Source organism: Vicia villosa, linkage group LG1 (genome assembly GCF_029867415.1).
Source record: "Vicia villosa cultivar HV-30 ecotype Madison, WI linkage group LG1, Vvil1.0, whole genome shotgun sequence".
Classification (NCBI taxonomy): Eukaryota; Viridiplantae; Streptophyta; class Magnoliopsida; order Fabales; family Fabaceae; genus Vicia; species Vicia villosa.
In genome coordinates this window covers 167,792,532-167,806,490 of record NC_081180.1, presented here as the reverse complement: position 1 = coordinate 167,806,490, position 13,959 = coordinate 167,792,532, and the positions used below count along the sequence as shown (strand labels likewise).

Here is a 13,959-nt window from a genome sequence, read left to right as displayed (position 1 = left end):
AACTTTAGTTTAGTTTTATAACATAAACATGTAACAATCCAAGCTTTAGTTTCAAACATAACCTACAATTAAACTATGAATTTGCAATAAAATTGAATCTGTTATATTTTACTAAAAGTTACAGTGAGATATAAAAGAACAATTCAAGAAAGTCACATCAGAACTAGTAAAGTTGCAAGAGAGAAAACAATATTTTGTATTTGCAACATTCCTACAAATGAATACTAAAATTACAGCTTAAAACTAATTACACTAAAAGCATCTATAAAGATTAATTCCAACAATTCTAAAATTGAATTCCACCAATCCTAAAATTGAAAACTAAAAATCTTCAATTCAGATTTTAACTGTTGCGTAAAACACGACAGTGTTGGCGGAGGCAAAAAAGATGATGGTGTCGGCGACTCAGGGAAGAAATGTACGGCATCTCAGGGACAGTCTCAGCGGCGGCGAAGAACATGACAGTGGCGGCAACAACGAAGCAAGACGAAGAGAGGAAATACGTTTGAAGAGAGAAGAAAGGATGGAGAAGACCGAGAAAAACTGAAGCGAATAAAATGAATCATGGGTTGAGAAAGGAAAAAATATATTGAAGTTTTTAATTTTATATTTTGTAAATCTCAACCATTAATTTTTTCAATTCCATGTGTCATGCATCGGTTATTCAAACTGGAGAACGGGAGGAATTAGGTACTGGAGGGGATCCGTACTCATTCTGAGGCGCCAACCATTTCCATTTTTTAAAAGTTGTCATTTAGCAGAGTTGAAATCCTCTCCATTTCTTAAAAGAAATGGAAGACTCCATTACTATAGTTTTGAGTATATAAAATTAAATAAAGTGAAATAAATGTCACATGTCATGAAAATACGTGTTATTTACATACAAAACTATAATAATGGAAAAAATGGAAAGAGAGAAAAATGGAGAGATCCTAGCCCCATTTAGCAGAAAAACAAAAGTCTATATCTTCCCCTTTCAATGGTAATGGAGATGTTACTCAACAATAAAAGGTCATGGTAAAAATTTTGATAACTGGAAATACTTGAATGCCTGTGTTGCATTTTTTAACACGTCTAGCAAGGATTCTTTATCGAAGTGTTATAACCAAGATGAAGATCTAAGAGGCTTATTAAGATAAAATTAAAAAGAAAAATTAGATTGAAATTGAAATGAGAGAATCAATAACAAAATTTCACTTATATCTTAATATTGTAGTATTGTACTAACAAGCATAATCTAACACCAGGTTCTACTATAATCTCCCAACCACCACAAAAGAAGAAAGTTACATAGACATTAACTTTGGTCCATTATCTGGCATTCCCATCCCTGCAGCTAACTCAGCATCAAGTTGAGTGTGTGGTGCATCACCCATCATTTGTTTCACACTGCACAAAGATAAAATAACAATATCAGAAGCAATAGAAAGTGATAAACCTGCTCATGTATGTAAATTGTAATCCATCTAAAGAAAGCTATAATATAAATATAGTAGATAAAATAGGAGCTTGATAACTATTCATTGACAATATAAACAGGTTTTAGGATTTTGCAGTCATGCGACTGTTTAATAATACTAATACATAAACATAGAGCTTGCAAATACGAGATTTAATATCCAAATTCACTAGTTAATCCAGTGTTTGCTAATAGGGGATCGCGGAAAATAGTGGACCAGTATGAGAAATCACAGATAGCGCAGTAGATAAAAAGAGGATACCACAACACAGTTGAAATAAAGCATGTTGCACACAAATAAAGCTACATAAGCATGAATTAGAAAGGTAACTAACATAAAACACAATCTCAATATTTCAAACTTATAAAGCATGATGTATAATTGCATACATTACGTGAACAAAGAGAAGAAGAAAGCCGTTACCTTTTTTTAGGCATATGAAACACACAACTCTGCTATTCATTACATACAGTATAACCGATATATCAAAAAATACTCTGATATATAGCAAATAATGGAGCTGGCATATCTTATCATCTACCCCAAATTCCGATACATAATAGCGGTAAACAGACTGTAATAATAAACATCGTGTTTGAAAAAATGAGATTTATTATCCAAATTCATACATATGATCAAAAGACATTAAACCAGCTAAGACTTCAAATCAAGACACAGTAATTGGCGCCACTTTAAAAACCTTGAAACCATGTATAAATCCAATTTGTTAACAACCTAAAACTAGTTATAACTTAAGGGATGTAAATGTTCCAAGTAATTCACAACATGCACGAAACTATGCTACTATCACACTCTTTGAAAATTTTATGCCAACATGGAACATATCTGAAAGCTAGGGGTGTTAACATTACTTTTCAATTGAATGTGCAGTTAAGTTTAGTTATTAATATTTAAACATTTCGTATAATATTAAATGATATTAGATAATACAAATTCATAACTTTTCTCACATTTAACTAGGATAAGCTCATTCAACAAAGGTGGTAAAAAAACTCAATTTAAAGGAACTTAGACAAGGTATAACTAGGACTGAAATAAGTGGACAATGAAGCCATTGAACTGATTTTTTGTTAGCCATGTAACACTTCATTAATAAACTAATTCAAATCCAAATTTATGCTAGGTCTTCCAGACTAGTCAAATGACTTACTTCACCATAAGGTAAAAAGAGCCTGGACTGAGTACAAAATTCAGCTTGATTAAAGATCAAGCTCAATGTATTTAAACAAGCTTAGGTTCATTAGTACTCAGTTCGACTCCACTAAATTACATCCCTATGGGAAAGAAATATTTGTTCGTTTCCAGCTGCTTTATGAGTTCATACAGAAGAAAACATTTCAAAACAGGAATAGCCACAAAACTCAAAAGCAAAACCATAAATATGACCAAATTTCACCGATATAAATATAGGAAGTATATTAGATTAGATAGAGGATAGAAACTGAATCAAAAGGAAAGAAACATACCGTCTCCTGTGTTTTTTGGTCTTAAAATGATCATCCCTCACAGATACATTGGCAAAGAATCGACTGCAAATACAAAAAAAAAAAAAAAACATACTGTTAAAAAACAACTTAGGAGAAACAAACAAAAAAGAGTTGGTGATCAAATTGAACTCTCCTACATCCACAAGTCTTAACAACACCAATAACAATGAAACAAAGTAAACAAAAATGGAAAACAAACAATTAACATCCACAAAGTCTTATAGCTAGGATTTCTAGCTCTTTGAGTCTAACTCGTCTCAAATATACTATTCAACCCACTTTTGAAAGAATTTCTCCAAATATAAAATCAGTTTACTTTCAACTCACTTTTAGTCATAATCAATTTTATATAATCAATTCACTCAGAATGACTTTTTCACCGCAGAACCAAACACACCTATATGATTATTTTGCCTAATGAATTGATTCTAAGAAGCTAGAACTCAGAGCTTTTACATCTAAAATTAAGTTTTAGCCTAGAATCTATTGTCCAAACCAATTTAACACTAACAAAACAAATCCAAACAAAAATCACTTTAATTCAACACACATTTAACCAAAAGCACTAAATTAGCAATAAATAAATAATAGAGCCGTACTCGCAGTGAAGACAATAGTGCTGGCCCATTCCAGGCAAATCTTCATCAACAGGCAAAGCTTTTCTCTCTCCCTCAGGCTTCTTCAATTCATCATAAACCATGTCATCACGTATTCAATTCTCAGTTAAGAATTCAAATTCAAAACACGTTACAAAAGAAATACAAACAAAAAAGAAGTAGATTTCATTGAAATTGAAATGATAATAATGAAAGATAAGAAAAAGGATATCTTTGATGAGGAATCTGGCACGGCGATCGGTTTTGTGAGATAATCTTCTCTTCTTCACCTTTCTGTGCGGACATTTGCCTCCCATTTTTTGAGTTTTTGCGTTTTTCTGAGGTCTGGTTTCTTCTACTTTTCTGCAGCCACTGATTAGGGTTTTTCTTTCTTTTAGATTTAGGGGTTTTTTCCTAAGAAGGATGGAACGACATCACCTCATGTGTTTTCGTAAACACAATAGTGGGCTTTACCCGCTAGTGGGTTTGGGCCAGAGCCCATTGTCTTTTTATTTTGAGACCGGCCTATGTTCCAATTAGAGATTTTGTCTTGCCACCACCCAAATTATTCCTGGTACTTTTAAAATGGTTGAAAAGACCAAAATATCCAACAAAAGTTATTTACCACATTTTTGAAATCTGCTTGGATAATTAGAAATTACAAATATTTGGGCGATACTGGAAATTTGAGCAGCGTAACGGAAATTTCGTGAAAACAAGTAAGTTTCCGGTATTTTTTTACAAAATTTCCGGTATTTTTTACCATAAATTGTGAAATTTCTCGTATTTTGTACCAGAATTCTGAAATACCTAAATTTCTCGTAAGTTTCCGATATCTTTATAAATTTTTTAAAATACTTAAATTTTGAAATTTCCGGTATTTTCTCCGATATCAGAAATTTTAAAATTTCCGGTATTTCTATTTATTTTAAAATGCTATATTTCTTATATTTTTAATTTTTTTAGTGAGAAATAGAGGCAAGGATGATACTGTTGCAGGTCAGGCCATCGATAGAGTCGATGCTCGTGCTCGGGCTGATGTTGATGAGGCTGTTACGTCAGTCTTACGTGCTGGATGCGTTTCTCCGACCGGTACTAACCAGAAACGGAGGACTGAGTAGGCGGGTAGGGGGTTCCGCGCACCTTGGCGCCGGGGTGGTAGAGCTTCCACTATTGTGAACGGGCAGGTGCATCAGGATGGGGTTGCAGAGGTTGTGTCAGAGGTTATTGTTTAGGAGTAGGTGGCTATTGCTGGTGTAATGAGGGGGTGCCTAGAGTTGAGGAGCAGGTACCTGTTGCTGATGAGGAGGTGGCTAGAGTTGAGGAGCGGGTGACTGTGGCTGATGAGGGGGTTGCTGAGGAGCGGGTGGTGCATGATAGAGACACCACCACAGCTGCATCTACAGAGCTATCAGTACACACTGATGAGGGTTTTCTAGGAGGACCTTCTGACAGGTCCGTTTTGACAAGATATGTTGACCATGTCGCTTTTAGGATATGGCAGGGCGAGGTATGTAACATTGCTTAATTTTTATTATGCAATTTAATTTATACTATTATTTTTTTTGTCACAGGAGCGTCCAGTGAGAATGATATTTTTTAAAATTTATATAATAATAATAATAGTTTCCATAATTAATTTACTATATAATAAAAATTTAACTTATAAGTGCTATCAAAATATTAGGTTGCAGAACTACGTGATTCTCCATAAATATTAATTTTTTCTTTCAAAATTATTACTATTCTTTTAAGAAATATGACTTGCTAGCTATAAACCTCTTATAATCAAAATATATTTTACCCATTTCTTTTGATCTAGAAAAACGTAAAAGAACTCTCAACCTTATACTTCTCAATCACCTTACACACAAATGATTGCATCCTAACAATCTAAGGCCATCGTGGTCCCTCTTTTTGCATCATTAGCTGAGTTGTAGGAAAGTTCATAACTAGTCACTATGGGAATACATAGATTCTCTTTTCATGTTTTACCCTTTTGCTCTTTAATCTCTATCACATGATACATCCATGAATAAACCTTTAATTTGAATAATCAACTTTTGCTTACAACGAACCTTCCTCCTCTGCATAAATCATACATGTGCGACAATGTGTATTGTCACATGGCACTATTTCTAACGTATTCTTAAACTGACTCCAAAGCCAAGTAAACATCATAAACATGTGCTGAGGACAAGAGCATCTTGCTTCCAAATTATACAATATTATTTAATTCCATTAGATTATTTAAAACAAAAACTTACAATTAATTAAAATTATGCACACTTTATGTATGCACTTGTTATATCTTAATGCTAAATTATGTGAATGTTGCCAAAATCTGTGAGTACACAGTGTGAGATGAGTTTGAAGTGTACCTAAAATGCCAAATAAATTTGACTCATATTTTTCATACTTTGGACACAATTACAAAATGAATATAGACCACACGGGTTCCTTCCGGGAAGTGATGATTTTGGTTAAGACTTGAGACAGACATCATTGTTGTTTTTCTAAAAAAAGTACTAATGTCTATGTTATTGGAATCTGATGTAGACAATTTTTATTGCTCCTCTATCTAATGCATGAACTAATGTCTATGTACTAAGGTTCAACTCATTGTGCCATTCCTAATTATAGAGGTTTCATAGATTGCTATCCTGAAAATATTTCAAGTTTCATCCTTAGTCCAAAGAAAGAGATGCATTTTTCATTCTTATTGAATTATTGTGCAAATACTTTTAATTTCTAATTTTCAATTATATGTATTACTAATAAGTTTTTCGAATATGTTTACATCATTATAGAAAGCTCATCTATAAAAAAATTTTGAAATTTGATTTAAAAATCTAGATTTTTCATTACTTTTATCTTAAATTTTTAGCATCTTAAAAACTCATTTAATTTATTCTATATTAAAAATTATAAAATATTGTGAATTTTTTTAAAAATATTAAAATTTATTTGCAAAAATTTGGTTAACTAATTTTAAAATTGAAAATTAATTAAACATGTTTTATTTTAGCAAGATTTAAAACTTCTTGCAATAACTAAAAAGTGCAATATTTTTCATGGGAGATAAAAAATATATTTAACAATTGTTAAATAATAATTTTAGAAGTAATTAATTCACATAATTATGCTATTTTTCTTTATTTCTGTACACACGGATTACACTAATTAATAACTTTACTTGCATGGAGCCATCATAGTCTATATATATATATATATATATATATATATATATATATATATATATATATATATATATATATATATATATATATATATATATAAAAGTTATTATAACTTACTCCAAATTTAGACCATTGATTCTTCTCAATTTAATGGTTAAAAATAATAAGTAATAGTTTTCTCTCTCCACATTTAATTACTTGTTATTTTTAACCACTAGATTGAAAAGAATCAGTGGTCTAGATTTGAAGTAAGTTATAATAACTTACTCCTGGAGTAAATATAATCCTCCCTATATATATATATATATATATATATATATATATATATATATATATATATATATATATATATATATATATATATATATATATATATATATAAGGAGGGTTATATTGACTCCAAGAGTAAGTGTTCAACACTTACTCCAAATCATAACCATTGATTATCATTAATCCAACAGTTTTAATTAAAGTTTTATATAAAAAAATATTTTCAAAAATAATTATATTAAATGATCATTTAAAACCGTTAGATTAATGAAAATCAATGGTTATGATTTGGAGTAAGTGTTGAACACTTACTCTTGGAGTCAATATAACCCTCCTATATATATATATAATGACTTACTTCACATCTTCACCATTAAATATTCTCAAACTAATGGTTAAAATAAATATGATAGTACGTTTCAATCTAACGGTTGATTTTAAAAAATATTTATTCGAAATGAAGTTACGAACAAGTGTAACTTGTGGTGTAACTCTTTGGGTGTAATTTGATCAATTCTGATATATATATATATATATATATATATATATATATATATATATATATATATATATATATATATATATATATATATATATATATATATATATATATATATATATATATATATATATATATATATATATATATATATATATATATATATATATATATATATATATATATATATATATATATATATAGAGAATGAATAAGAACCATTAGATTGAATATGGCATGAATATTTGATCTATAAATTATAGTTTAATATTGAAGCCACCTTAATCTTTATGGTCTGACTCCCCATTAAGGATATTGGTCTTGAGTAAGAAATGTTAGCTCTAGGCTGATCGACTTGGCCTGACCCATTAAGTTGAATTGATTCAGCCTTGCTTTTTGGATGACTTAAAATTGACGAGGACTCTATTGACTCCGAATTTGGATCCAATCCAACTTTGTCAAATTATACACAATTTCTAAAGCACAACGTATGTAAGAGTGAAATATTTTAAATAAATAATCGAATTGTATTGAATCTCTCAAATATGGGGTTTTTAAAAAGTGAAATGTTTTATGTGAGAAACTTTATTATATCATTTGTATAAGTAATAATAACATGACTATAAAATATATATTGTGTTTATATTATTGATATCATAAAAGTGCTAGTCTTGCTTATTTTATGTTACACTTAGCAAGCATAAACTTTTTTTAATAATATAAAATTTAAGATAATGTCATGTACAGCAAATGTTAAGAGCTAAATGTAAAAAAAAAAAAATTAAAAATTGTATAATATTTTTATTGAATATTTATAATTAATATTTTTATTGTTCAAATTTTTTATTAATATATTTCTTAACACGTATTCTAGGACACATGTTAGTATTATACTCTATAATATGTTAATAATTTAAAATTGTAGCATACATTATCTAATGCAATATTAACTTAGTAATAAAAGTGTAGAGATAAAATCTCTCCCGCAATATGTCAATACATGATGATATACATGGATCCGCTCATAATACACTTTTCCCACCTTAGTTGAAAAGGATGCATTATCATCTACTAAACTTGATGAACAAGAACACACGATTCCAATTATTAGCAAAAAAATATCAGAGCAAGACAAAATCTAAATTGATTGAAGTTGAGTGTTCCGTGCGAGTTCAAACTAAGAAAAAACGTATTCACAACACAAACTATATATAAAGACATTAATTGGAAGTGAAAAAAAAAAAAAACTCTCTCCATAACTTGATAGAGCATTAATATTCTTGTGGTTCATGTTCATGAATATTCAAGAGTATCACTTTGGCACGTAATTAACATGCCGTAATTGTTTATTTGTATTTTTCCATAAACGACAAGACCAAAAGATAGCTATTCACATTTTTCTATTGGAGATTTATTTCTCTTCCAAATTTTGGACATTGAGCCAAGTGGTCTTATGTTTATCTATCTACGTAGCTCATACTCTTTGATATTCTCTCCAAAATTTTCAACAATGACAAGTATAAAGAGTACAAACAAAATATAAGTTGATTGTAAGAGGTGTGGTGTTCAATATCATGCTGTTGGGACCAAGGTATTGAAATTTTGAAAATGTAGTCGATGGTTCATTATCAATGTGGCTATAGATATATTTTAGAGAGTGAAACATATAGGTGCAATCACATTCAATAGTCGAGTCTTTTGTAGAGATAAAACTCTAAATATCTTTTCTTAATGTTTACGGACTGGTTTAAGAATGTCCTAGACATATTTAAATTGACATATACATCTATCAAATAAATATTTAGTCGCAAAACTTTTTCATCGCAGATAACCCTAAGAAAAGGACAGAATCATCAAACTCCAAATACACTTTATGATAAGAGTATCGATTCTCTGACTGTATTTCAGAAGACTATCTAAATGAGAATGTTTGAACCTCCATCAGGTGGTCCGTGAGGAGCCATAACTGATAGGATTACAATCACACTTGTGACAAATAGATAAGAAATGCTTGTATATCTAACCCTGCATAATAAACACAAATTACATAAACGAAATATCTTTGATAAATAAGAACAAAATAAATAAAATATAATAAATATACATACATGAAATATAAACTCATATACCAGTGTTTACTGGTATTTTTAGTAAGCAAATCACAAATTTTCGTTCACGTAAAGGATTAAACTTGAAAAAATTCTAAAGACATTTTGTACAATAAGTTTGAGAAAATATGTTCAAGCTTGATTGTATAAAATATTCAAGGAATGGAATGTAGAATTGCTTGAAAGATAAAGTAAATGAAGCAAAATGATTAAAAAAAACAATCGAATAAAATGCTTAAGTTAAAAGTGGGACGCAAACTCATACATTTCTCACAAATTCAGCATCTTTGTAACTTGGATGTTTGAATTCTATAGAGAACAACAATGAAATATGCGAACCCTCGTCTCATAGACGAGGTTTGTTTATATACTATGTACATTTATAACCGTCAACAACAGTAAACTCTCTAACATTTGACACGTACACCATTACGTGGTCTTCTGTCCTCTGCTTTGCTTTCATGTGTCTTCAGTTCTTGAACTACTACAAAATATTGCCAATGTCGACAATTGTCTTTAAATCTCCTTACTAATTCTTTCGAAAAACATCTTCGTCTTCTAACTGCCCTTGTCGAGGATCAGTCTGTTTCTTGTCGATTACTTGTGATTTTGGCGTCGAAACATGATTTAGTTACCTGTGTTTTTACTCCATATCTCCACTTTTGTCAGATTTGCTTGATTCAAAAATCATAGGCTAACAGATGTCTCCAAAATTGTCACTTTAATCATGTTTTCAATATGAAAGAAAAGTGACGTTTTAAACAAATCTTGACACAGTTCAAGCCATCTAGCCTACGTCATCTTCACCATGACCTTTACCACATAAGCGTCACATCAGCTTACGTGCGTGTATCCACCATCATGGCTCCAAATTCTGAGGCCATCATGGGCCATAAGAACCAACCGCTTTAATGGAAAATCATTTAATTAATTTTAATCCAAAAATTAAAACGTTTGTGGGTTGTTAGAGGGAAACTGAAAATTTTTCTTCCATAACTAAATATACACTGTCACTTTCTTCCTTCTCCTTCTTTGCAAAATCACTCTTTCTTCTGAACCCTAAAAGCTTTTGTTTTTCTGCAACCTTCACCATTCTTTCCTCTTCTCCAGTTCTAAAAAACAATGACTTTTTTTTGGTATGCAGAAGCAACTCCCAATTACTTCTGCTAATGATCTTCAAGGACCCACCTCATCAACAACCTTATCTATGTTCTAGAACTTCTAATTGAGAAGGAGAAAAATGCGATTTGGGCTTCCTAGGTATTAATCCTTTTTTCCCTTACACATAATGTCTATACATTTTTGGGTCAAACCTAATTTTACCTTCAACCGTGCTAACTTTAGCAACTACTTCAAAGACCATCACGATAAAACTAAGGAAGGCTCTGACTATGAGCATATTGCTTTCCTCACTCTCTGGCTATCCCATTTCACTTTTTGTTCCAACTCCCTTCATGTATCCAAAAAACTTATACCTCTGGCAACCCATCTTCATGAGAAAAATAGTGTTTGTTTTAACAAACTGATCTTAGGTTGCCTTTATGAGTCTTAAGAATTGCTTCATGTGACCTCAAAGCACGAACAAGCCTTGAGGAGAATATTTTGGTCTCTGGAACTATCTAGCTTTTCAGTTTTGGCTTAACGTCACTTTTAAAACCTTTCTAAACATTGGTGTGTCATCTAATTTGGAAAGATGAGTCGAAGGTTTAAAGCTTGATTCGCTGACCCCAGATAACAGGAAATTTTCGACTAAGAAAGCTTTTGAAAAGTACTTCTCCCGGCTTTTGCAATGTACTACATTTTTTCTACAATGACACCATTTCCCAGTCGAAGTAATAGGCCAGAGTGGTCCAGAAGGACTTTTCTAGCTTCTTCCCATAGAAGCCAAATTGAAGCTCTCGACATTTGGATGGAGTTCTTCAAATCCAATGTCTTGTCGACCAGAATTTCAACTACAAAATCTAGCTTTGGGTTTGTCGTATACCAACCAAATTTGGTAGCCAGATAATTTTGCTTCAGTCAATTTTTCCAAAATTCTTATTCATCAAAGAGGCCAAAATCTCTCTGGCTACTACTACGTCAAATGAAGCATATTATAATGAGTGTTCAGACTTTGACGGTAAAAAAGTCATCAATTTGAGTTCTTTCGAATTCAAAACTTCTTTTCATTGTACTAAGGAATCTTAAGATTGGTGGTCTGCCTACTACAAACATGTTGTTGTGGATTTTTCGACTCTACTTTAACATCTAACAAATGCTTTTTCCAGTCTACAGAATAAAGGAAGACAAGTTGAGGTACGCACATTAAGGAAATTCAAGCTTTTCAAACTTCCTTCGAAACTGTGGATAATCCACATAATATTAATTGAACCATTTATGATGCATCTTATGTTTTGAAACAAAAATTGATTGATCAAATTTAGAAAATTAAATTTTCTCCTCACATAAAAGCGAATTGTGATTTAGATTTTTTTGAATTTCATTTTCCCGAATTTCCACCACTACCCACTAGTGAATTTGGCTTAGCTTTCTCGCATCCACCTCCAAAATAGCTCCTTTGTGGGTTTTGATGGCCTTAAAAAATGAATTTAAAAAGTCTTCTCAAAGAATAGTTTCGACTAAGTATTATACACATAATTATAGATGGCCTATCAATATTGATATTGAACATGTTAGAATCTTATCCACTAGTTCAGCAAGTGAGATACATGACTTTTAGAAACATATTAACTTTTCTTTATGTTTCAATTTATTTACTTGTGTCGAACTATTGTAGTTGTTCCTCTTACTCCAAAAGGGTTGAAGAAGAAGGAAGTCGAAGTCGTTAATGACGATAAAGAATTCGACCAACCAAAAGAAATAGAACAAGTACATTCTCTAAACCTTTGTTTTTTCTTTGTACAATAGGTCTTTCTTTATCCCTTGATTATTCTTGTTCTTTTGCCAGAGTAAAAAAAAGAGGAAGTGGCTCTACTACTGCCACATCTACTCAAAATAAGGCAAGGAAAGACAAAGTATATGTCGTTCTTGATAGCAAAGGAACACGTGTTTAGCCTACTCTTCAACTCTCGTCTATTTCTTTACCTTCACTCTTATTATACTAACGATTAAAAATTCTTTAGTTTCAACAAAGGAGTTCAAGAAGAAAAAAAAGAAATCAAAGTCATTGAAGAAAGTGATGAAAGTGAGGTTTCCACTCGACCCATACCTCCCCAATATAAGATTAATTGGCTAGAGAAATTGCAGCCTTAGACTTTTGAGATGCTAAAAAGAAACAAATTTTTGTTAAGGCTTAAGAATTTCGAGAAACCAAGAGGAAGAAGACAAAAAACCAAGCTCTTGGGGCTAGTTTACCAAAGAAATCAAAGAGGAAATTTGTTGCCAACATTGATGATGATGATGAAGAAGAAGAAGAAGAAGGAAGCCCATAGTTAACACACAAGAAATCTAATAGCCAAAGGCACCCCACTCCTGAAGAAAGTTTAGAGAGTTCATATTCTTCATCTAACACTTCTAACACTCCTCTCAGTCGAGAAAAATTAAAGGTTATAAAAGAGAGGAACCCTATAGAGGCTTTCAAGATGCTTATGAGCAGTCGAGGTATTTTAGTTGAAAAATCTCCAAGCTCTTCAACTGCTTTAGGCAATAAGCCTTCTGGTAATTCTTGTGATGCACTGATTAAACGAATGAATGCAAAAATTGTCAACGTGAATTTATTTTAGACAATTGAAGACAACCTTGTCGTTGTCTATTATATCAAGACCTTGTTGAAACAACTTAACAATCCAGATTCACCTGATTCTATTGTAGGTTTTATCCTTGAGTTTCAGCCATTTCTTGATTAAATTTTGAAATTCTGGTAGGTCAGACTTCAGATGACATGTCTAGACATCTGATCTAACATTTAACGCAGTAAGGTATAAACATAGCAGACTGAAAAACAATAATCAACACCAGAATTGTTAACCCAGTTCGGTGACAAACACACCTACTCTAGGGGGAATTCAAGCCATGAATGAAGTTCACTATCAGCAGTATCAATTTGAAGCTAAACAATCCCAGTTTACAACTTCTCACTTAATCTCTACCCAATGACCCTTATACCTAGATCCTCTCAAGATATGGAATATCCCCATCCCACTTCCTACCACCGCAGCGATGTTGTATAGTTCTCCAGTCTCAGGAGCTGTAGCAAAGGCTTAATCACTCTCTTAATATTGATTACATTCTTCAGCATACTAAACTTGAAGTTACTTCAAAGCTTCCTTCAAGAGCACTACACCTCTTACCTACAGGCTTCGAGGTTCATATGGTAACC

General features: G+C 31.5%; 1 protein-coding gene across 1 annotated transcript; it reads right to left on the bottom strand.

Annotated features, from left to right (window-relative positions):
• Positions 1-1,141: 1,141 nt before the first annotated feature.
• Positions 1,142-3,984, bottom strand: LOC131620074 (uncharacterized). The gene is made up of 4 exons (XM_058891097.1): positions 3,797-3,984; positions 3,568-3,676; positions 2,948-3,010; positions 1,142-1,389 (listed from the first exon to the last, which is right to left on the bottom strand). Exons 1-4 carry the CDS (start codon positions 3,879-3,881, stop codon positions 1,287-1,289), a joined length of 360 nt encoding a protein of 119 aa, XP_058747080.1. The 5' UTR covers positions 3,882-3,984; the 3' UTR covers positions 1,142-1,286.
• Between the last annotated feature and the right edge of the window lie 9,975 nt (positions 3,985-13,959).